Source organism: Balearica regulorum, chromosome 21 (assembly GCF_011004875.1).
Source record: "Balearica regulorum gibbericeps isolate bBalReg1 chromosome 21, bBalReg1.pri, whole genome shotgun sequence".
In the NCBI taxonomy this organism is placed as follows: Eukaryota; Metazoa; Chordata; class Aves; order Gruiformes; family Gruidae; genus Balearica; species Balearica regulorum.
In genome coordinates, this window is record NC_046204.1 from 6,282,713 (window position 1) to 6,307,860 (window position 25,148).

General features: G+C 38.4%; 1 protein-coding gene across 7 annotated transcripts in view; it reads left to right on the forward strand.

The window, feature by feature from the left end:
* Positions 1-25,148, forward strand: part of VPS13D (vacuolar protein sorting 13 homolog D) — a 103,023-nt gene that overhangs the window by 64,386 nt on the left and 13,489 nt on the right. For all 7 annotated transcript variants that reach the window (XM_075773491.1, XM_075773492.1, XM_075773486.1 and 4 more), the window contains 4 exons: positions 1,701-1,835; positions 2,187-2,354; positions 16,271-16,403; positions 18,237-18,432. In XM_075773491.1, the coding sequence (XP_075629606.1) occupies positions 1,701-1,835; positions 2,187-2,354; positions 16,271-16,403; positions 18,237-18,432 (632 nt within the window). The remainder of the gene's footprint in view (positions 1-1,700; positions 1,836-2,186; positions 2,355-16,270; positions 16,404-18,236; positions 18,433-25,148) is intronic.

Genomic DNA, 25,148 nt, shown 5'->3' on the forward strand with positions numbered 1-25,148 from the left:
CTATTCAACTTGTGTTCAAAAAAATGAAACAAGAGACATTGACCAGGCTTTTTTGTGCCCTTGATATTGTGAACATTAAGATCTGCAAGCTTTTCAAGTTTAGTTTTGTAGAATGAGTGTGTATAATGGAGTGCTACTAAGATGACCCAGATTATTATCAGTTCTGCATTTTTGTATTGCTTTTGCCAAATGTTTGTGCAAAGGAGGCCAATTCAATAGCTAGCTGTAATATTCCTTACCGTTCAACATCATCAGCAGTGTCTCGAATATGTTTGCTCTTTAGCTTCAACACAAAAATGTTTGTCATCCAATTGTCTCAAATTCAGAGAGAGAAAACAGTGTTAGTGGTGAGTGCCTTTAAGAAACTGGGAGTGTGCACTGTTCTGTTAGGTTTTCCTACCACCTTTGGTATATGATTGCATATGGATATGTCTTGGCAGCCGTCACCATTGTTCCCAAGAGAAAACTTGGCATATGTGTTTTCCCCCCCCAATGATAACAGTCACTGACTCTATGCTGTATATTAACTTTCACAGAAAGAGCTCTATTCAATTTTGTGGCACAGGAGAGTTCAGGGTAGGAGGGAGAGAATAATCACAGTAGAGCCTTTGTACAAGTTTTTCTAACTACCTCTAATGTTTCTGGCTTGGACACTGCTGTCTGGTAATTTGGTGTAGACAGATTATTTTTATTAAGTACCAGTATTAACAAAGTTGCCTTATACAATATCTGATAGTTAAACAGGAAATTACTTCCTACCCAAGTGAATAATGACGACTACTCTAGTTAGTCATCCATTTACTGAAAAAATAAATAGGTCCTTTCTTACTTGCAAACTTAAATCAGACCTGTAATTTACCCTAATTGCCTGCAGATGGCAGAAAACTTCGTATCACTTACTACGTAGCATGCTTTAGGGATTAATGTAGAAAGATATAACCAAGGATCAGGCTTCTTGCCTCCTTCAGATTTTCTGATATTAGTGACTGTGCAGATACCATTATCAAGACCTGAAATAGCAGGGATATATATATATATATATGGATGTATATATAGATGTATAGCTTGTCCACCTTAAATATGTTTTTTTATGTATAGACTGTACAGGTTATAGCTGGCCCATGGGCTAATTACTTAGTTTTCTTCCTTGAAAATAATTGAAAAAGCTGGTTTAAAGAATTTCAGTACACCACATAATGTTAAGGAAATGAGCCGTAGGCTTGCAGGAAATTATGTATGTTATTCCAGCTCATCGTGACATTTAATCCATTCATAGAACTTCAGCAAGGTGGAAAATACCCAGTTTTGTCTTTGCTACGCATCAAGGAAATTCATTTAGAGTTCAGTTTAGTTGAACATTAGAGCAGTTATAGCAAAGTGCTAAGCATGGAATCTTATTGGACACGTTTTGTTTTGAAATATTCCTATCAAGTGTAGGAAACAGATTGCAACAGAAGTGTTTAATGACTCTGGAGTTAACTGAAGAACTGCAGTTCTAATAATTGATCATTGCTTACAAGTAAAAGGTTTATGGAGTGATTACCCTCTATATCAAAACATCTCCGTGGCAGTGGTAAAATACTCTAGCAGCTTCAGATAATTTTGGTTCGTTACTCATTTACTCAAGATTAATTCATTTGGGCACTGTGAATGAGAAGTACAGAGAAAAATCAAAGTAGCAATTTCTTTTATTTAATTAGGCATTGAAGAGCACACTGGGATTTCCTCTAATCCGATTTGAAGATGCTGTGATTAATCTGGATCCTTTCACTAGGGTCCATCCATATGAAACTCGGGAGTTTATCATTAATGACATTCTGAAACACTTTCAAGAGGTAAGCATCATACAGATTTTACTGTGTCAAAGGCTGAACTTCTCTTGATTGATGAGTTCACTACTGAGGGTGTGGGAACTCTTTCCTGCCTATTTACTTAAGTGTTTGTGCTGTACTGCTGCTTAGGTATGCTGAAAAATAGCATCACGTGCTTCGAAGAATACACTGCATTTTAAGATGACATTATTGTCGATCTTACTGGTATTTGTGTGTTCATTTCTTCAGTAAAACTATCTGGGTTTGTATAGGCTTCTGTTGTGGGCAGGACTTTCTCTTTTTTTGTTTTAATCAATTTTGCTGGTGTTAACATGATCCATGAGTGATATTTCATTCTTCCTTTTGATTTTACAGGAGCTGCTTAGTCAGGCAGCAAGGATTCTAGGTTCTGTGGATTTTCTTGGCAACCCTATGGGTCTACTGAATGATGTTTCAGAAGGTGTTACTGGACTTATAAAATATGGCAATGTTGGTGGTCTCATAAGAAATGTCACACATGGAGTATCGAACTCTGCTGCAAAGGTAATAATTATGATATCAAAGTTTGCTAAAACAGTAAAAAAAAGGAAAAAAGTAAAATAGAATTAAATTGCTCTATGTCCTCTTTGTTTTGTAAAAATTGTGATTGGTGTAGATTTTTTTTGAAACACTTTATATATACACTTTGGGGATACCAGAAACCCTGCAAGAGTCAATGAAACCACTCAAGGCTTTATTGTTGATGTACATGTATTTTGCAGATTGAATGCAGTAGTTAACCAGAGAACTAAAACGTTGCTCCAGTGTGGCATATATAATATATCTAGAGATAGAGCATTACAGAAATTTGGGGTATTTAAGGGGTTATTTAGTGTAACAGTTGTTGTTTAACTTTTATTTTTGGAAAGTGATTAAGCTGATGTGAGTATCAATTATTATGCTAACAGTTGAGGTTTGTTTTTTTTTTTCCATGCCACATAGCAACAACCTAAGGAATTTCTAGATTGCTACATATTTATCTTTAAAAGTCTCTGCACGGTGAACATTCTTTTGTCCTTGCTGATAATGATTGAGAGAATTCAATTATATCAGTGTTCTCTGTGAAAATAACTATCTTTAGTGCCTGAGAGCACTATGATCTGAGACAGCAGCCAAGAATAGGAAGTGGTTTTGATCATGGTCGATACTGTACTTGATACTGAACACACATATGTTCTTGAAATATTTTTCATTACATTTGTGGTGTGTCATCATGTACCATAAATGAACTTTGTGATCACAGTTAGAACTGGAATAATGCATTCTTCACATAAGGACATGTTGTTAAACTTGTTTTGTGAAAATTCCCTACTTCCTATTATTTTCATGTTCCAAATTGTTAAGTTTGTATGTGTATATTAGCATGGTTCATCCTTTCACAACCTATTCCACTTATTTGTATACAAGGAAATCTAGTTTTTTCCTCGCATGAGTGGGAAAGGGTAATTCAGAAGATGAGAAAGATGAAATGTAGAGTTTGCATAATTACAGATAGCTCAAAACTAATGCTATCCAACCTAGTTAAACTGCCATGGAGATGCCCACTCAGTCACCAAGAGCATAGTGTGAGCATATCTAACCCAGACAGTTGAACCATGAGGAAAGATGACTACACCTTCTCTGTCATAATTATCTTGTTCTCAGCATTAGCCCATTTTGGACAATTTCAAGAAATTCAAACAAAACACCATGTTGTTGGTATTCCTGTCCAAATCTCATGCCAGGTGATTCTGTGGTCGTCAGCATTGCAACTACAAGCAGTCTGGTAGAAGACTTGCTTAGCTCCTGTAAGGCAGTATCCATCTGTGCAAATGAGTATTTTTGTCCATGCTTTCTTCTCCTGATTCTAATCTCTTGTGACCCATCCACACCACCCAATAGAGTATGTTTCTTTAGAGTTTCCTTTCTATAAAGTGTTGTTTCCTCATTGCAGTCACATCTGCAGCAACAGTCTCATAAATCTTTCTTTAAAAGGCACGAGCCTTCCTACGTTTCCCACAAGGACAAGGTCATTCTTTGAACTTTGGAGTCATTTGTAACCAAGGGTTTTGTGAAGGAAGATTTCAAAGGCAGAAGGGCAGTTGGATGCTGAACTCCTTTCAAAATTCAACAGGAGCTGAGTGCCTGCTTCCCATTTATACCTTTGAAAATCACCCCATGTACTATTTATCTGTCTTCCCAGGTACTTTTTCTTTCTCCTTGATATATCCAAAATGTCTGTGATGCAAGTCTCACACCATTCCCTTTAAAAACTTTTTATATGGATTATGTATTTCTCCTTTCAGAACAAGGAGAGAATTAGATCCTTTAGGAAGGCTTAATAGTATATTATGGAACTCCTTGATTAATCCCCCTTTCACGGGATGGATCTTAATTCTGCCACGTAGAAGATGACAGTAAAAAAGGCTCAAATAATCAGGATGAATTCTTCCCTATATGTTGCTTTTTGGCATCTATATCTGCTGGAAGGCTAAGCCAGGAAAGTCTGTATGATAAAAAAATTGATACTTCAAGTACAACTTGTGATGTGTTATGTACACGGTACAGCATAGAGCTTTGTCTTTTACTCCTTTCAACTCTACCATGTGTATGCCTTATGATCGTGTCTAGGATATGTGAAGTTTTGTTAAAAAAACGTGGGGAAAAAAATAATTCCAACTATTCAAGAAAAACAGGACTGAAACACTAGATCATTTTCATCTTGCTATTGGTGCTTTCTGTAGGGAAAGTATTTTTAAGTATATTTTCACTGCATAAATTTTCACCTGATTCAGCTGTGCCACAGAGGTCCTCATCTTTGCAGCTTATTCTGTGGAGCCGGTAACTAACGCAGCCCAACCTAGACAAACGTATAAACTGATGGCTGGAAAAAATACCCGTGTTGGGTTTTTTGGGTACCTGACTTTTAAGTGTCCTAAGTAAAAATCTGTTCTAGATTTTAAGATGAGTTAGATTTTAAGGTGTGAGTAGATCAATAAAGGAACTTTAATACTATAATCATCACTTTAAAAGTAACGCTGCCTGACTGAATTGAAAAGTAAGCTATTTGAGTTGTATCTGGTTTTGTCATTTTATTGCTTTTCTATTTTATAGTTCTGTTGATTATCCCTGTAATGGCTTTTCCATGCATTTCAGAACACGCAGTGGGTAATGCCTTCTTTCAAGTGGAGAGCTGCAGTGTATTTAAGTTGGCACAAAACCTTAGGTTAAATAAAGTTCACTACAGACAGTTTTGTAGTTTTTATCCCTTGGAGACTCCCAAGTTCTGTATTTTAAAAAGTTCTTTGATCCTAAATATAGACACCTGAGGGAATTTCATTCCCTCTGAATGGAGACTTCTATAGTTGCCATATGCGTAGAAATGTCTTACATTCTTGGCATCCATGCTTTTTTTTATTTCCCCCTTTAGGCATGATAGTACTAAATCCTAAATCCCGTTTCAGAGGTGTTTCAATTAGAAATGAATATTGAACAGTCAATTAACATCTGAACAAAACTGTTTTGTAGGTTGTGTTCTCCAAATGGAACATTAAACGTGGTTGTATCTATTACTGGCAAATAGGTGTTGTGCTGACGTAAGGAAATTCCTGGTAGTAAAGGATTGAAAAGATTCATTGGCCTGTCAATACTGTATTTAATTTGTCTGATTTGTTCAACCTTTACAAGGAATTCTATTATCTTTTATGAATTAGGAGCACAAAGTAATACAGTTGCTAGGACTGTGCAGCTAGGCTTAGCTTCTGGAGATATATATATACACACACACATAGAGAGGATGGAAATAATTGTTGTGTCCTTCCCTTCTTCCCCAAAAAAATAATTTAATGAACTTCTTGAAAGAGCTTAATTTTCATATTGAACTTTGAAGTTTCCAGTGAGAAATTTAATTAGGCTTCTTAAGGAAAGGCAAACCATCAGCCACAGCTGCATTTCTTTGTTAGGTTTCTGTGGAAGCTGCGGAGTTGTGAGAGGCAGGCTTCCTTAGGCCTGGGGCAGGCACCTGATGCCAAAACTTACGTACAGAGCAGTTGCAACAAATAGTATGGTGGCTATTTGTTTGCTTTTCTGGCTGAGGAAGAGGCACAAATGAACTTGTGCCCCGGGCTTTCATTCCATATATTTATTTTAATTCGGTTCAGAGTGATGGCAGAGGCGTGTGATTGACAGAGATATGAAAAGAGGTAGGGTGTTGGTGCTCCAGGTGAGGGTTTAACATGGAGGAGGCATTCACAGGAAAGAGGTGTGAAAGCAGCACGAAGGGAAATAAGAGTTTTAACCTTCATTGTAAGATAAATCAAAGCAGAATCTCAAGTGGTTGGCAGTGACAAAAATAAAGGTAAGTGAATGGAAATTGAAGAGGAAGTAATAAAGGGATTATTTAAAAACAAATCATGAACCAGTGTTTGACTTGTAGGATTATTAAGTTTAACAAAACTAGCAATAAATAAGGTGAGAAGTGGACATAGCAGAGCACAGAAGGTAGGTACAATTTAAGCAGGTTCTACCCAGCAGGACAGAAATGTTTCTAAAGCAGTAAAAGCTGATGGTTCCCTTTTGTTTAAAGTTTCTTAGTTTATGTAACCAACCACTCTTTATTTGATACCATTGAGAAGCAAGAACAACTGACATGCTCACATCTTTGGAGACACTGTGATTCATGAGTTCTAGGAATTGCTCAAAATGCAGTTCAAGTAGCTTAAAAAAAATTGTATCTTGGTAACAGGGAACTTCTGACAAAAGCCTTTGTGTATGAAGCCTAACTAGTACATGGTGGTGTTTTCCTCAGGGGAGTATTAAGCAAAATAGTCAACTGATAATGTAGAAAGATCACAGTGGCATTCGGGTCCTGAGTTTCCTACCATTTTATATTTTTCACAGTTTTCTTTTGACTCCCTACTCTTCTATTTAACTGTCAGCAGCAGAGTGTGTTTGATTACTGGTACTCTCATACAGGATAAAAATGAGGACAGCTGGAATACGTGTCATCGTCCTGGGCAGCTTTACAGATTTGAATTTGAGTTTTACTTCAGAAAAGCTGGTGGTCGCCCTTTACCAGGGTTGTCTGGGTATTGAAATTGTGGGATTTAGTAGCAATTGCCATAAATAGTCTTTTCTGTTCCTAGAAGTGATTTATGCAGTTCAAGTCAAATGTAGCTTTCCCTGTGATTTCTTCAGTGTAATCTTAAGGTCTTTCTCCTCGTGTCTTCCCCAGTGTTGTGTAGCTTGTTCAGGTAACGCATCCAGGTGGCACTGCAGATCATCTTCATTTAACTTGCATTTCATTCAAAGTTTAGCAGTACATGTGCAGGTTCAAGTGCTGAGCAGTGAGAATATGTATGAAAATGTGCAGATTATGAGATGGAAAGTCATTGAAATTCCCAGGCAGACATTTTCAGTGCTGGGAGGAGTGTTATAGATGAGGCCATTTCCCCATTTCCTGGCAGTTTTAAAAGACAGCAAGCTTTATGGCCAATTAGTGACAATCAAAAGCCATGGAAAGTGACACTTCTTATGTGCACAACATCTGGTATCTGTAATCAGTATCTTTGAAAGAAGTTTTGGGATAAAGGATTGTCTTTAAGAAGTTTGAAGTATTATTTTGTTCTTCCTGTTTTTCATTTGTACCATGGGATAAAATGTGTGTGGCCAGCATCCTGGTTGAGTTTTCTTCACCATTCAGGTTAAGTTCAGCCTTTCTTTTACAAAGCTTCTTAGTGAAGTGTCTGTGAACATGCTGTGACTACAATCTATTTGTATGTGGAGAAATGGGCCTGGGTGAGATCAAACAAAAATGGTGATGTGTTCTGTGGGGAGAACTGTTTTGATCTGGGTGTGATGTCTTAAATGTGCACATTCAAAATCAAACTGACACATTGCTGATAGCTTTGAATGAGCCTTTTCCAGGAGAAATAATTTGGTAGACAATGAGAATCCTGCAACAGTGCAACAACTGCAAACAGGGAGATGCTTAGCTGTTTATAGAAATCTACAAGTGACCATCTTGACAATTAAAAAAAAAGGGGGGGAGGGGGCTGTAGAAATCTTGTAAGTTTTACATCTGCTCTAGAGCTTTATTTTGAAGGGGTTTGCCAGCTGATTTTCTTGCAAAATAAAATACAATGTTCCTGTTTTGCTGACTCATGGGGGAATTAAGTGAAAAAAGGAGAATTTAAAATGTGGTATGCAAAATGTTGCCAAAAGCACAAACTGTGAAATTAGAAATAAACATTTGTCGTAGAAATTAAATGAAGTTTCATCTTAACCTACAGTTTTTGAATGAAGGAGGAGAAATAGAGTGTGGGTTTGAAATTAATGATTTCAGTCTTGAAAAAAGGCTAACTACATCTCCCTACTGCATATATAAAGTTATGTAGTTGTGTAGAATATGTTAAACAGAACTATTTAAACTTGAATTTCCTTGTCTGTGTGTCTCTGAGGAGGGAAGAGAATACTTCCATGTCCACGGGAGATGGCCAAGGTGCCCTCTGAAGCTGTGACAATGGGCAACTGGCATCAGTTCCACAGATTCGAACGCACTATCCCTCAAAAAGTTGTGGGCTATTTACACTGCACACATGATGGCAGGCCGAATTAATGTGTTTGCATTTGGTTTCCTTCAGAAATCTAAGGGAACACAGAAAAACTGTGGGGTTTTAAATGGGAGGTTCTCTTAGATCCCAAGCGTGGTCACAGGTGACCACAGCTGAGATGGAACCGAGTGGAAAAGACTGGCTGCTGGGCGTGTTGTGGGACACAGATACCACCGAGGTGGTAAAGACAATGTTAAAACCCAAACTTAATCTGCCACCCTCTGACCACATTGTTGTTACCCATTAAACTCAAGGAACTGGACCAGATCTCTTCAGGCTTTTCCTCAGGTTTTCAGTCTGTGGAGGGGTTTGTATGGAGCGGGGTGGAGGAGTGCAAGTAATCCCCTTCCCCAAAAAATAAACAAACAGGAAAACCCTAAAGCTTTGTAAGAGTTAACATTGGGGGAGGGGAATTATCTGTTAAGAGTATTAGTTGTTTAATAAAGCGCAGTTGTCCTCCAGATGAACCCGCCAGTGACTCTGCAATTGGGGTCATTCCAAGTTCATGCTGTGGACTTTTGACTGCCTTCTGTGTCTGTGAAAACAGCCGGCGGTTCCTGCCGGGATCACTCATTCAACCCTGTAACACAAAACTATTGCCAGCGGGCACCTGCTGGTGCGGCCGCCCAGGAGGTCCTTGGGGGAAGGACCCAGCTCCTCCGGCATCTGTGGAGATAAAACTGGGGCTCCCCTGGGAGACCCAGCTAATCAGGCATCCGTACAGGCAGCGCATCGGGGGGCTTCGCAGATTGCCCGGTCAGCATGCCGTTGTCAGGATGCATTAGGAAGCTTAGTTAACGATGGGATGTGAGCTAATTAAAGCTCCTTTGCTTTGGTTATAGGACATAAAGAGGGGTGGAGAAGGCTGCACAGAATCTCGAGAAACATATGTTTGTTCAGTGGGAAAGCTGTTGCCTCCTCTTGGTTGTCAGTAATTTAGAGAGGGTCAAAGTTTATGTATCTCTTAAAATGAGAAGCTGATTATAGCATTTTGCTGATTTAGTATTTTCTAAATGAAGACTCTGTCAGTTCTATTCATGGTTTCATTACATGTTCCTCTTAGTGCAATTTGACTTGGTTATAAATGTGTTTTGGGCTCGGCCCGAACCATCTTTTTGTTTAGGATTGTATTTCACAGTATGTATTAATGTGTGAAGGAAAGTGTAAAAGTATATAGCATATAAATTTAACTGAATTCCCAAACTTTCCTGCTTAAAAATCTGAGTCATTCTTGAGAGAGTGACAGAAGCCATGGTAAAAGTATTTTGTGGAACAACTTCAAATAGCTAGGCCTTTTAAATCAGGCAAATAAACACCTGCTATTTTTCAAATACTTCAAGCGTTTCATTGTTTAGTCCCAGTATAATGCACCCTTGACCGCAGTGATGTGAAAGGAGGAAGCTGTGTTGTCTGTCTGCTCAGCGATGTCCAGTTTGTAAAATTAAGTATGTACTGCTTCCATTCCATAATATGCATGTACTGATTAGTAACGAAGCTGCTCTAAAAGTTATTTTTGTGGTAAGTCGCAGAAATTTATTAATCTTGAGAGACTGCAGTAAAAGCAAGGTAACTTAGGCTGAAGAATATACTGGACAACTCTTGATCTGTCCCACTGCACCTACTCATTATGTATTTCCAAGAATACTGCACGTCTTTTTTCTTTTTACACTTTCAAAAGACTAACAGCAAGATTTGAGGATGGCTGACTGCTCTAAAATTTTTTTTTTAACCATGACAAATCCTAGCAGCACAGCTGTATGTCTGCTTAGCCTATAACACAGTACGCTGTGAAGAGTTTTGCCTCCATATAGCAAAATCAATGCTAAGTGTTGAACTGTTCTATTCTACTGTCAGAAGTCAGTGTAAAAATTGGCTTCCTCTAAACATATCTCTTACTGGTTGGAGAGATGTAGGAAATAAAGGTGATTTTTAATGATACTGCTAGAAGGCAAGTAACCACAAGGGACTAAACTTACAGATACATATTAAACTTTTAGCTAGTCCATTGTATTTAATCGCTTGGCTGAACAGTACTTCCAAAACTTCTGTTCAGCAGGGAAGGGAGTGGATGTGGGTTTTTTTAAAAACAAAACAAACCCCCACAACCCTCCCCCACACACACACCCACACACACAAAAGCCAACAGCAAACCCCAACAACTCAAAAGAAAGTAGCCCCTAGTTTCTAATGCTGTCAATCTGCTTGAGTTTATTATATAATTTATAGCTATGTTTTATGTTAACTGTTTTAAATATATATAAAACAGATGTTGACATTTTATTTTAAACATAGAATCATAGAATGGTTAGGGTTGGAAGGGATCTCAAAGATCATCTAGTTCTAAGTAGTTAAGTACTTAAATGTATTTAGATGATATCTAAAGGAAAAGATCATTGTTTCATGCTAAAGAGACAGCTTATTTAAAAAAAAAAAAGTAAAAATAGCATTCTGTGTAAAACACATTGTACTATATAAGAATATATATTTTGGGGCGGGGGTGTCCATTTTCCAGCTAGTATTTACCATATATATATATTTATTAGGAGGTTACTGTCAGGTTCACAGTATGCGCTGATTGGCAATGTTTATTCCTTCCACGCCGTCTGTGCTGTGCTGCCTGTTGCTTCTGGTGGCAACACGTCAGGAAGAAGGTGAATGTCAAGGTAGCAGAGAGGACGAAAGTGAAGTTCCAAATCCAATGTTCTGCTTAGGGCTCTAAGGAAGAATGTATTTAACAGAGCTCACATCAGAAATCCAGTGATCACTGTTCTTTCTTTACTATACAGCCTTTGTTTCCTGTGATAAACAGCTCTTCTCTTTCATGGGAGTTACTGTTGAAACTGTGGAATGACTTTTAATCATCGTGACTAGGGATTTTCCTGTTTTGGAAAATAGAAGAGTGTGTGTGAGAACTGAAGATTACATAATTCAAAGTTTAAATTAGACTCTCTGACTTAAATTTTAAGTACTCTCATCTACCTTGCTCAAATAACATACTTCAAATTTGTACTTTTGTCTCTGAGAACCATTTTTTATTATTGGAGATAAAAGTATGATCATCATCAATGCGTGGTGTTCAGGGGTTTTTTGAAAGGTGGTTCGGGGCAAGAGTTGAGAGTTCAACAAAGGAATTCAGCAAAGGAGAGGTGAGAACTGAGCAAACCCCGTGATTCCCAATCCAAATGCAGCTCCTTGTGAGGTTGCACAGAAGTTATAACTGACCTATACTTAGTTTCATCACTTTTTCCCTTAAAATTCCACCTTGGAATGTTCTGCTTTGCTCAGTCAATAATATTTGTAAGTGTACCATTCTCTGATGCTAGAATTACAATGGAATGTTTGGACTAAAGTCATAATTGTGTATTTATCCTTTTGGGATGTCCTTAGAGAACCAGGCAGTGCCAAGAGCTTAAAAAGCCTTTAAAAGATTACTTAAAACTTATTTCCATGCTGTGTGCTTCATGCATCTGGCTTAGAGGGAACATGCAGTACAAAGTCTAGAATTAGTTGTCATTTGCTTTGAATTCTCCTTTTGCCCCATAAGCCTTATTATTTGGCACCAGCTTTGATCTACAAACACCGTATGTGTTCTTGTTTTTCTTCTATTGCTTGAAACAGCAAAGGATACATAGTCAGAGGTAAAAGTTTTTGTGGCAAAATGTCCTTCATTTTGGGGCCTTTAAAAAGAAATAGAAAACCAAACACACACGTCCTGTATGAACCAGTGTGGGATGAAAACCAGCGATGTAGTGTCTTTAGAGTGTAGACCTGGAAGAAAAGGTCAGTGTCTCTCCATAGAGGGGAAATGCAGAAACTACCAGCTCCTTCGGGGACAAAGGAGAAGGATGTGAATGAAGGGTGGCAAATGTTAAGATGACTGGAGCTTTTTGGAGAGGTTCTCCTTTTTCTGTTCAGGCAGAATGGGTAAGGCAAAGCATTAAACAATGCATATTAATGATAAGTTTAAGTATTTTTAGGACCTGAAATGACAGAACTTTTAATAAGTAGTCTGGAAGACCCATATGTCGCTTTGTTTAGAGATCCAGGTTGACAAGTAAAACGCCTGCCTGCTTACATGTGCCTACTGTGTACGCTGGCTTCATTCACTAACACCTTCGTGCCTTTTGGGTAGCAAGCAGGAAACAGCTGATACTGATGTATCGTGTTGTAATTCTGTTTCAAGGAAAATGGTATCTCAAATGGGGAAAAAATGCAGAGATAAAAGACCAAGTTTCTAATTTATTTTTTTTTCCATCAGCAAGTAGACAAAGAACTCGTTATGAAAATTAGGCTAGAGGAGGAGGGGGACTGGGTTTTAGAAGTCCCTTGATTAGTTTCATGTTTGTTCCACAGGCCGTTGTATTTAGTTATGTTGGCATTTACATGGCCTTAAGTAGGCTTTGAAGTTATCAGGTCACACCTTATTAACAAAAGCAAAGGAAGACAAGGGTGGATCACACTTTTGTTGTCACCTTTGTTTATCTGGAGACTATTTTCTGCGTGACCGGGTTAACAGCTCCATAGGCCACCACCACGGCTCTTCCACACGTCTTAATATCTTAATCTCAATATCTAATACTGTACTTCTCAAAGGAGGCATCTAGAAGCAAGACATTTTTGGGGGAAAAGGCAAGTTTGCTTTTGTGCTTTAACTTGTTCAAATCTTCCTTCAAAGTTAGTGCTTAAGCTGGGCTTAAACTGCTTAAATGTCCGATTTGCTTACTCATGTTTGTGATCCTGAAATAACTTGCCACTGCTGAGTAACTCTTTCTTACTACAGTAACTATAATCTACACAGACTGGGCCTAAGGTGCAGTGTGGGTGTTTGTTTGGGGTTTTTTGTTAGAAATATCTATTTTTGCTTTTGGTATAGATAGGTACAATCCTGTTTGCTGAAATAGGCTTCAGAAACCATTTCAGTGAAAGTATTTCTGAGGTGCACAGAAAAGGACAGTTACAAATTTCTGATAGCCAGCAGTTATTTCACTCCAGTGGGATCATCTATATTGGGTAAAGTGAGAGGTGACGTAGGTCTCATTCAGGTCATGAATCAGGAAAACGCTGACACTACAGTCTGAATCATAGCAAATAAGAGTCTAACTTCACAGCAGAAGATGGCGAGTTGCTGACTTGCCCAGCAGACCTTAACGTGACTTGCTAACGCCTGTGAAATGTCTCCGTAGTTTTGTCTTCTCCGGCAAGCTTGATCACATCCCATTCTTTACCTCAGAGCAGGAAAAGTCCTGCAGAGCTCCCCAGCTGGAAATTGTTCCAAAGGGACCTGTTCATGTGGGGTCACTGAGGTAACCCCTTGCTTTAGGTACAAATGGTACAGCTGGCTACAAAAGTTTGGCTTCAGTCCTTGTTAAATGAGGCCAGAAAACAAACAGTACCCAGGGAGGAGGTGGCGTGTCAAAAAGTAATTCAATGTGAAGTTCATGTTCTGTCATTACTGTGTGTGGAGTTTAGATTTTGTCACCTGAGTCAAGGCAGAATGGAAACATTTCATGGTACATTTGGTGTATTAGAATCCTTAAATTGTTCTATGTACAGCTGTGATTCAGTGTTATTTTCTAAATAACACAAACAAAAATGTCTCCATTTAACTTTGCGTTTACAGTTAATGGAGACTATGACTTCTAAACTGTGTGCGTGTGATTTTTTCTTTTTTTCCTCCTTACTAAGGGAATAATTTACTATTACATTAAAATTCTTTTTATATACTAAACCAGAATTGTTACTGACTACTAGGTGTCAGATTCTGCTTCACAGAGGAAGGAAAATCTGAGGAAAGGCTGGATTGCATTTACTGGGAAAGCTGGTATTGTGGACCTGGCCAATTTAGATGAGGGGGAAAGCCAAAGCTGTAAGAGACCTTACCAATTCTGATCAGTATTAATAAGTTGGTTTATTCCTGCTGGCTGGTTGTCTGATCATGCACTAATCTAACTTTCAAAATGTGTTCCTGAAAATGATTTTTCAGGCTTCGACAGATTCCACAATGAGGTTTGAATTCTGAAGGTCTATTGAGCCGTTTAATTTTTATAGCAACTACTCTAATCCTCTTAAAGCAAAGTATTTGTCCAGAAGAAAACCCAACCTTAAACACAGTTAATAGATAGCTTCAGGTTGGTTTGTATTTTCTAGGCTGATTTTAAAAAAACCCCATCATCTACATTAAGTTCACAAAGAGGTCAGGAGTAATTCAGTCAGTGATCACTATGCTCTGCTTAGTGTCCATATGATCAAGTCACAAGAAGGGTCATGGGATTTAATTTTCGTTCATGTTGTTAAAGTCTACTTGTTTAGATAATTGGAGCCACTATACTAGTTTGTCTTTGAGTTGTGAAGAAGCATCTAAAACTAGGAAATCATGTCATTAGTAAAAAAGAAACGCAGACTTGGAAAAAATGACAGAAAAAGGAGGAGAACTTTGTCATTGCATCAAGCACATGAATTAACTTTTTTGTCTATTTCTTTACTGTATTAGGATCAGTTTTGCACTGGGTTTTAGTTGTCTTCTGGTGCACGCCTTAATCGCTTGGGGTTTTTTAACATAACTAGTACGCATGCAAAGGAGATAGTACATGCAGCAAAGCTAAGCTGGGCAGTGTCCATATACGGTTCTTAAGTACTTGTTATAGAGGAGCTGTGATCCTGCAGGGCAGCAATGGTTTCACCATTGCTGCAGCCATCAAGTCTCTTTGATATTCCTGTGGCACCCGGTACATTCTCCAGCCGTAGTGTAAGACACAACAAAGCATTAAATGATCTTTCCTTTAGGGGGAAAAAGAAAAAAGTTCATTTGTTCAAAAAGTTCATGTTCATTTATTGAAAGAAGATTGTAAGAATGCTGATGCTAGTTGAGAGAGGTACAGAAGATGAACAACTACACATAACCAAAAAATAGCTAGTATTTGGAGGTTGTTCCAGGAAAATGCCTGCCAGGAGTCCTTGTCTATACTAGTACCCTGAATATGAAGTAAGGTTTCAGGTTTTTTTGTCTCCTTTTCTTGCCTCCCTCCCTCCCCAAGCTTCTGGTTTGTATCTGATTACATCAAACTAAAGGTCAACAGATCACAATAGATCATTTTTATTTGGTGCTTTTTCATTGACTGGTCCTCGGTAATGGTCAGAGTTCTCAGAACAAATCTTGTTTGGACTTAGATGTCCTCTTTTATCTGTATGTCTCAAGTCTTCCACCATACTGTTAAAAGTGTAAGGGGTAAAAATGCTCCACACACACTTAGGGTTTAGACTTTTGTTTTACAGTGTACGGTACCTGTGGACACTCACCAGCGTCGCTGTCTTTCAGAGGATCTCCCCATGCTGCCACGACCATGGCGTGCCTCCCCCCAACTCTTTTCACAATAGAGCCATTTCTACGTTGTGTTACTAAAAAGAATTTAATTAACTCTTGCAAATGTTTTAGTTTCATGACAGGCCTATTTGCCTTGAAGCTTTTCACATGTCTCTGCAGAAGAAAAGCTTTGTATCTCAATAACATTCTTGTGAGTGTTTGAAAGGTTACAGTTGGGTCACTGGCACTTCTTTTGGTACATCTCTCTCAGACTTCATTTATTTTGGCTTTACCACTGCAGTTGGGCACCCGCTTGTTTTTTGACTGTCACCTCTGGATTTAAGTTGCCCCAATGGAAAGAAAGCACAGGTTAATGCACTTCAGAGCTTTCTTCATGGTGTGACTATGTGTAACAACATGAGTTGTATAAATCTGTATTTCACCACTAGAATCTAGGCATTTTCTTCAGTAAATCTACATAAGAGAAACAGCTTTTGTTCCCTTAATAACAAACAGTTGTTGTCTTACAGTTTGCTGGGACCTTGTCAGATGGTTTGGGAAAAACAATGGATAACAGACACCAGACCGAACGAGAATACATTCGATATCATGCTGCAACTAGTGGAGAACATCTTGTAGCTGGAATCCATGGACTTGCACATGGTAACCCTGAGCTGTAATTTTAACTCATTTCTCTCTGTAAAGATCAGATTGAAAAGAACAGTTTGTATTACTCTTGGGTGATTATTTGAAGCCAGAGAAGTGGTGCTATCATGAGCTTTATATTTGAATTTGGATGCTTGCAGGTTGGGATGGGGGGATTGTTTGTTTTTTAAGTTGACAGAAACTCCATTTAAGAATAAGGTCTTTTCACATGTAAGTAAAAGCTTTTTTGCTAATTAAAATGAAATTTCAAAGAAAGTTCATCCCAAATTTCTTTGTAGAGGCATAAAATACCCATGCGAAGTCTTTTTGAGGGCCAGACATTAAAAAAAACCAAGTATGGTTGGATTGTAGCTTGTTTATGTTTGCTTTCAGTTCCAGAAACCTGAGTTTCCTCAGAATCAGTACATGAGTTTAAAGTAACATTTCACCAGTTGGGTTGTTCTGTGGTTTTGTTTTGTTTTTTGTAAGTCTACTAAGAACTAGAGAAGTGAATTTATGTAAAAGGCAGTGGACTCGTCTTAATTTGGCTAGAATCTCGCATCAATTTAGTTCATGATTTATCTGTTCAAGAAGTTAAATCAATACAAGCCAAGTTTAAATCAAATATTTATAGTTTGCATCATCTTGACTCAGTTTGTTTAAATGTCATTCTTTTAGTGCAATTGTTGTAGCCTGCGTAAAGATAATCTAGCTTTCACTAAACCAGCAATCTTTCCTATGCTGAGCAAAAGTCTTTATGCTGGACTTTTGTCATAAAGAGACACTGTAGGTGTTTAAATGGATCATGAGAGGTTTCTCTCACCCCACTGTGCTGTAAAGAAATGCAGGAAATCTGAAATATGTCAGTCTTTGCTGAAAAGTCAATTACAAAAGCACTTCATTGTCTTGCATTGTTCAGTAATTAGTGGGACTGTTTAGTCTTAATTCTGTGAAGATTTTAAAGGCTTCCCACTCAATTTTTTTTTTTCAAAAAAGGAAGTAACTGTTAATCTGTTGAAATACAGGAATTAACCATAAACTATACTTACTCAAGAGAAGTGATTTAATACTTAGTGCTTCTTGAGTTTGGAAGTTAAGATGCTGCCTGGTCTGTACTTCAGTAACAGACCTTCAAAGAGCACCTGACTGCTGAAAGCTGACGAGCCAAATGGTGGTAAGCATTTCTAAATGAGTGCTTAGCCAGGTCACTAAAAATTGTGGTATTATAATTGTGGAGAAATCTGTAAAGCATGTTCTCAGATAATATGAACTGTTCCGAGTCTTTTGAAGCCTCGGTAGGTTCTTGGTTTCTTCAGAGCACTGAGATTCTCAGCAACTGAAATGTGCACAAAAATGTTTGTCGGCAGCATCACAGTTAAAATCACACAGTTTAATAAATGCCAGTTTTAAGTAATTTACTTTTTTCCAGTGGAGAAATGCACTTTTCTATTTTCTGTCTCAAACTGCGTAAGGTTTTGTGGTAATAGAATTTTGGCACGTTGTAACTAACTGCTTCACCTCAGGAATAGATGAGGACTGTTTGTGTAAATACAGCTGGGAAATAAAACAGTATAGGAATATTAAAAAAACCACATTATTTAATAATGAATGAAAGTATTTTTTGGTGGGATATTCTTGTCTGTATGCATGTGTATACTACATGTATAAATTGTAAAGTTATTAGCTAATGTAATCCGTTGTGAAACAGTTTTTGTATGCCATTAAATGCACCGTACATTTCTACCAAGGTTGACAGTGAATCCCTTGGGCACAGCGCATCAGCTGTGACAAGGCTCTGTAATTTTGAGAGGCAATACTTCTGGCCTACTTTGCTGTTCTTGTCTTTGCTAGGTATCATTGGAGGATTGACAAGTGTAATAACTTCAACAGTCGAAGGTGTGAAAACTGAAGGAGGTGTCAGTGGTTTCATATCGGGCCTTGGGAAAGGGCTGGTTGGCACAGTAACCAAACCTGTGGCTGGAGCTCTGGATTTCGCATCGGAAACTGCACAGGCAGTGAGGGACACTGCAACTCTAAGTGGCCCCAGGTCAGTCGGCAGTTTATATTTCTGGTCAATAATACTGTAAAAATGTGTATTAATACCTGCTGCAATTTCTGATCTGATTAATTTTCCTTACCCAAAGCACAATAATTAATCACATTTACTATGAACTATTATTAGTGAGGTAGCCCGTTTAATTCAATTTGCCTTTTCTTTAATAGGTGGCATTTGTTGATACTATAACAAGAGTGAAATTTGCATCGAAAAGCTGCAACAAAATTAGGAATTATTAAGCTATAGCATTAGATTAAAGCAAAAATTTTTAAAAGGCTATATATAATGAGATTAAGCTTCCACCATGGAATTTTTATGCAGAGTTGAAATGAGAGAGTTCTCCCTGCTCTACCTCCAGCTTCCATTTAGCTGTGTAGAAAAACAATTGCTCAAAGGTTTGAAGAGTTCTGGCATCAATATAATATCATTATCTTCTAATTTTCATTTTGTACAATAGTTTTTGCTTACAAAAAGTGTGGATATATGCCCTTATGTCCACACACTTACCTGTTTACCCATACATATGTGGTTGTGTCAGCACACATCACAACAGACTCTTTGGCTTCTTTCCTGTGTTGTTACTAGCTAATGTGGTCTCTACAAGGTAATGATGATTATGTTTAAAGTAAACGAATGTTCATTAGCACTGACTATCAATGTGGAAGAAAGAAAGGGCTAAGTTCTAAAAAGGGTCCTCTGAGAGAAGATTCTTCTTACTCTGTGGCCAAGAGCTGAGTTTATATGATAGTACTATGCCAAGAAGTCCTGTGGTATGTACGTGAGATCCTGCCTGCTGAAGAGGTGAAAGAAAATCCTAAATAAATTTTGTTGTCAGAAAGCTTAGAGAAGAATGTTTGCACAATGTTGGGTTTTCTGCTTGTTTTGTCTTCCCATTTGACTTTTCCATTTCCTGTGTTTTATTATGCCACGCTTGGAATCCTGAAGTGTCTACCATCAATGTTTCAGTAAAGAACAATAAGCTTGATGAAGTGTAAGTGAGGTACAGGAAGCTTTGAAGAATGAACCTAGATGTACTTTGTTGTGTAGATGGCTGTGTTTACATGTATATGTCTTATGTATTTGGTATTTAGCTTGATTTGTAAAACCAAGAGGCCAAGGATCACAATTGTTAAGTACATATGCATATACAAAATTACATGAGAACTCGAAGTGCATGCCTGAGAAAACACATCTACTGTTTTGCTTGTACGAGTCTTAATTTTGTGACTATACAGATCGATTGATTTAAAGGTGAGAAGTGCACCTGGCTGTACTGTTGGTTGTCTTACCAGTTCAGCTGAGGTTTTGATATAGTTTGTTTCAAGATACACATATACTTAAAATTCATGTTTTGACATACTTCTGCGAGATGCAGCCTACACACAGTAGCGATGATGTTATCAACAGTTGACAAATGAGATAGCATCTGGGAAAGGGAGGGCCTCCAGCCAACCTTATCTCTAGCTTGTGTTTGCCTATATGACGCATTTCCCTTTAACTTGTTAACTGTCAATTAAGAGATGAGGTTAAGACAGATGAGGTGAACCACATTTTTGCTTCACTAGATTCTGAAATACTGTTGTCATAGACGAGCACTGTGAAATGATTTTACTGTCTGCACACACTCTGCAAACAGTTTTTGACCCAGCAACCTCGTATGGGGAGGGGCGGGGGGGGGGAAGAAAACCCTTTCTCAATTACTGTACTTCTCCAGTCTACAAAATCTGATCAAACCTTTTTTTAGATAAACAAATGTACTTGAGAATATGTAGATAAATGTAGGAGGGGGAAAAAAAAAAACAAACCCAAACACCCCACCACCTATAAGCAACCTTGCACTCATGTTTTGTTTGGTAAGGGGTTTTATGTGCTTATATAACAAAGCAACCGAATTGTTCTTTCGAGGGTATAAAAAAAAAAAACAAAACCTAAAAACCCAAAGGATTTGTACATTTTTTAGACTGCTGTGTACCAATATCCCCCTGCCGCATTTGTTAACTGTTCAAATATGTGTGGTTTGGAATCAAAATAGAACAGTGTTCCAAACCCAAGCTGCTGGCTCCAGTTGAATATTCTCTTTAAACATGCTGGGCTGTGTAGACTCTTCCAAGCTAAGTACACAACAACAGCTAACCCTGATGAATAGAAGCTGATGGCAGTAACTGATCTCAAGTGTAGTTTTGAACAATTGAAGAATGTGAGTTAATAAGGATGGCAAGAGCCATCTTGACCTTGTCTTGAGACTGTCTATGTGCAAGTTTCCGGTACTGGTGCAAAGTTGAGTCAACCAGTTAAATACAGTTGCATTTAAATAGCATGATACGTAACTGTAAATTATAGGCCCCTTGCAGTTCTCTAATAACATGGTTGAATTTTTAAAAAGCCCTGAATTTAAGCTGCTTGACTTTAAGCATTGCATCAGTTTTGAGCGAGATGAGGAACTTTAGTTGAGGTTGTAGGTTTTTCTAAAAGGCATGTTGTAATTCCAGCAAAGCTACTGAATTGAATAGAATACTGAGGAAGAGACTGTAGCTTGAGTTACTGTGATCATGCTACAGGGACGTAAGTCTCCTCTGGCTTCAAAATGTATTGATTGGCATTGGGACTCATGCAGCTCACACAAACCCTGCATTTGGAAGATGGAGCCAAACTAAAAGGGCTGAGATGCAGATGATGGCTTTATGGCTTATGGTGGTAGTTTAAAAGGTGATGAATGTGTTTAAAGCACAAGAAAATATTTTTTAAATCTGACTTTAGGCTGGACTTTTTCAAAGCTAATGTTATATAACTTCTTATGTAACCATAGAATTTATTATGCTTGCTATTTATGAATAAAGCTGCCTTAATAATTTTAAATTTTAATGCAGAGGAGAGCATGAAATAGTTGTTGAACATGCAGCATAGATGTAACTTATAAACAGTTCATGCCTGTGACCTGATACCTTTTTTTGAGTGGGTTTTACGTGTTCCAAGTACTCTAGTGTCACATACAAGAGTTCTGATTATTTCCATATTTGTCATATACTGCCAAAAGTCTTAAAGACCAGTTCAAAACAGGAAAGCTGTTATGTCTCTAGATATGCTTGGAAGGCTCTCTCCTAGAAACGTGGTTTAAGTCCTAGTGCAGCCCAAGTAAAGAACATTTCTATTTAGACGTGTGTCTAACTTAACAAGCAGTGCAGGCAACTGCCATCATGGCTTTCTCTCAGGCTTCTGCCAGGTCAGTGCAAGTTCAAGATTATTCTTGAACTGTTGTTGCAAGGGTTTCTGCTCTCTTCTGATAGTCACCATATGAAACTTAGGAGGAGATAACTTCATGACCTACCTAACTGTAATGAATTCTGTCCGTGAAATAGACTTGAAAACAAACACCTTACCTATTTTTAAAAAGAGACTTTTTCAGGCCCAAGGGTTAAAGTTGCTGAGGGTGTTCATTAGAGCTCCCTTTCGCATTTTACTTCTGGGCTTTTATGCACCCACCGTACAGCAAGAAGTTCTAGATGGTTTAAATTCCAATAGTGAGTGCTAAACTTTTAGTTACTTCTTTTGTTTAAAGCATTTTTGCTTTGCCATGACAGAATGTATTCCTACTGTTAAAACTGAACAACAGCCTGGTTTAAGAAACTCTGTGGCCACTTGAATTGGTAACATCTCCATTAACATTAAAAAAGGGAAACTTTATGAGGGACTGAACTGTCATTCTAAATACCAGCATCTATTTTGTCAGTAAGGATTTTCCACTAAAAAAAAAAATCAGTGTCTTAACTTGACATTTGAGAGCAGAAAGACACCCTGGGCGCGTTCAGACTGTTGGTAAAGGGAGTGGGGCACCAGAAGGGAACGTTGCGAGGGCAGGACAGATCAGTGAAAATGGAAAACATTAAAGTGAACAGTGCTGAGTAGTTAGCTGAGCATAAAATGTGAAAGTATGTTTTTCTTGCCTGTTCATTATTAGCAACAAATAATTTCAAAAAGATGAATGAATACAGAGCTGTCACTCTGATAGTCTCCACAAAGCCAAAATATTTACTAGTGCCTCGGTCAGTTACAACTACACATAAGTATGTTTCCAGCACTGGTTAAACGGTACCCAGCAGGTGAAACTTGCACAGCTCTTGTATGAAACAAGACTGCTGCTATGGCTGGGCTCAGAACAGGAACCAGATCCAGCTTGGTTTCGTTGTGTACAGGAGCTGGTTTGGACATGGCGTTACACCAGTCTGGTACGGAAGGAGGGGTGGTGGAAAACGGACACCACAGGTACAACATTTGCTCACTTTCAAATGTGACGCTTCTGGAGATGTGGGGAAGCTGCTGCTTTTCGGGACAGGCAGACATTTGCCATAGGCAACTATTGCTTTCCAGTTAGGTTAAATCCAAGGCACTCTCATGTAGGCCTGGTGTAGTCCATCAGAAGTTGAAGCCATTATGCACTTCCTTGGGAAAAGAGCTGATAAATCCTTTGTTGGATTTACCACAGATTTATTTGAACTACTTCCACTTTAAGTGACAATTAAGAGGACTGCATTTGCTCCACAAAATGGAATTCTTACACTGTGTGCCCACTTCACAGTATTTAGCTATTAACTAAAAGGAATGCATCTGGACAGTGAGAGATTTTTATTTCCTTAGGAAATACTTGTATTTCTAGAGCCTGCATATTTTGTCTATCTTATATTTCAGCAAAAACTTTTGGACACCAAGGCCAAAAAGTAAGAGGAACACCTTTTGCTGTGTTGCAGGTTTCCTGTTTTCTGCCATTCATGTGTTTTTTAGATCCTTCCTTATTCAGAAACCACTCTGCTAAATGATGCTGCTTTTTCAGCGTATTTTATGTAATAGTTTTCTTGGGTTGAAACAATTACAGAGAGCTGCAGATTTAACTAGTCTGCAATGGTATCTCCTAGAATGGAATTGGAGAGACTTTGAAAAAGAAAAAATCATATTCATGCATTAGCATCAGCAGGACAAACTAAAATGTCATCAAAGACCAGGCAATAAAGTATTCACAATTTCCATTCACAAATCTACTTGCTTAGAACTAGGTGGGATAAGTTGAAAGCGTGTGCACACCAGAAACGAACAAAAGCTTTATTCAAAACAGACGTGTCTGTTGGAATGTACCAGGACAAATCATCAGACTGCATTAAACCAGTCAGACTTGATCCCCAGAATTGAAAAAAAAATTAATACACATTCTGTGGGGTTTTGTAATATCTTTTGGCCCTCTTGCTAGTATTTTCAGTTCATAAAAATAGTAGGAAAGATGAAACTGGTGTAATGCAATAGGAATATAGCATTTATTTACTTCTTTCTAAAGCACAAATGGCATGAACTCCTCGCCAGTGCAGTGGCTGTATGACCTCATGTCCTGAAGTATCTGCTTGTTGTGCTAAAGGGGTGAAGTCTGGTACAGCAGGTCTAGGGCAGCTTTCTGGGAATAAGTTCTGCTAGTCTTACACTGATGAAGGTAAGCATAGAGATTTTCTGTACCGAAGAATGAGTACCCGGGTGCATAATCAGTAAGAGTCCTTGTGGTTTTCCATGTGTTTGTTTCTCTTGCGTGTATTTGGAATACCATCTTTCAAGTTGACTTTCCATTTGCTTTCACTCCAGATGATTTTGACTTGAGATAATGTTAAAGGTTTCTTTACATCCTTAATTTTGTGACCTGTATCACAAAGTGGCCTTCAATTACCACAGTAAGGAAGCTTTGAGTAGAGACTATGTGTGCATACCCAAAGGTGGACTTTTTCCATTCTGAGACCAAATATAAGGATGTAGGAAATGGCTGTTACATACAAAATGAAAGTCTTTTCTCCTCTGCATACTGCATTTCCAGTAGTTTTGAGTCTTACTAGAATTACTTGCTACATCTTCCTCCCTAGCACAAATATCACGGCATCATATGTTCTCCGGGGTTACTCCACATTTAAAATGGTAAAAACATTAAACCATCTGGCTGGACAGGTACTACTGTTTGTACTGGCAGGTTTTACTCTCAAATCAAAAGATACAGCATTGCTTTAAAACTAATACCACTTCTAAGCAGTATTTTAAGCCAGATTAGTTATTTATGTAGTAATTACAGGCTTGTCATTGAAAGCGAGGGACCTTGCGGCAAGGTACGTGCTAACATACTGCTAGGCTGTTTACCTGTTACTAGACAGACTTTTTCCTTTGTCGTTAAGGGTGAGGTTTTCTGTTCAGTCCTAGTCCAGAGTCTGTAAATGGGAGCCCAGGGCCTGCTGGGATGGGGTTTTACACTTGTGCTGTCCTTTTGCCCTTCCACTGAACTCTTTTCATTTCAGTCATGAGCAAACAGTCAGTGCCTGAACTAACAACCCTGCAATCCTCCAAAGCACGCCTCGCTTACAGTACCAAACAAAGGGAGGCCCGCGTGGGCCGGCCCAAGCCAAGGAATGCAGCTTCGGGGTTCTGCTCCATAAATTTAACCAGCACGACAAAAAGGAGATAATATGAGCCTCCGTGATGATCTGAAAGGGGGAGGTTTGTGTCCCATTGATTGCGGTCTGGCCTATTGCCAGGCCCCGAGCCTGACCGACAGTTGAACCATATCGTTAAGGCGTGTAATACAGCTCAAGTCTTGTACAGCAGCCAATGAGTACATATCCAGAGGGCAAAAGTTTATAAAGAGTTGAGGCTGTCCTGTTTAACCCTCTCACGCTGCATGTAATATATACTGC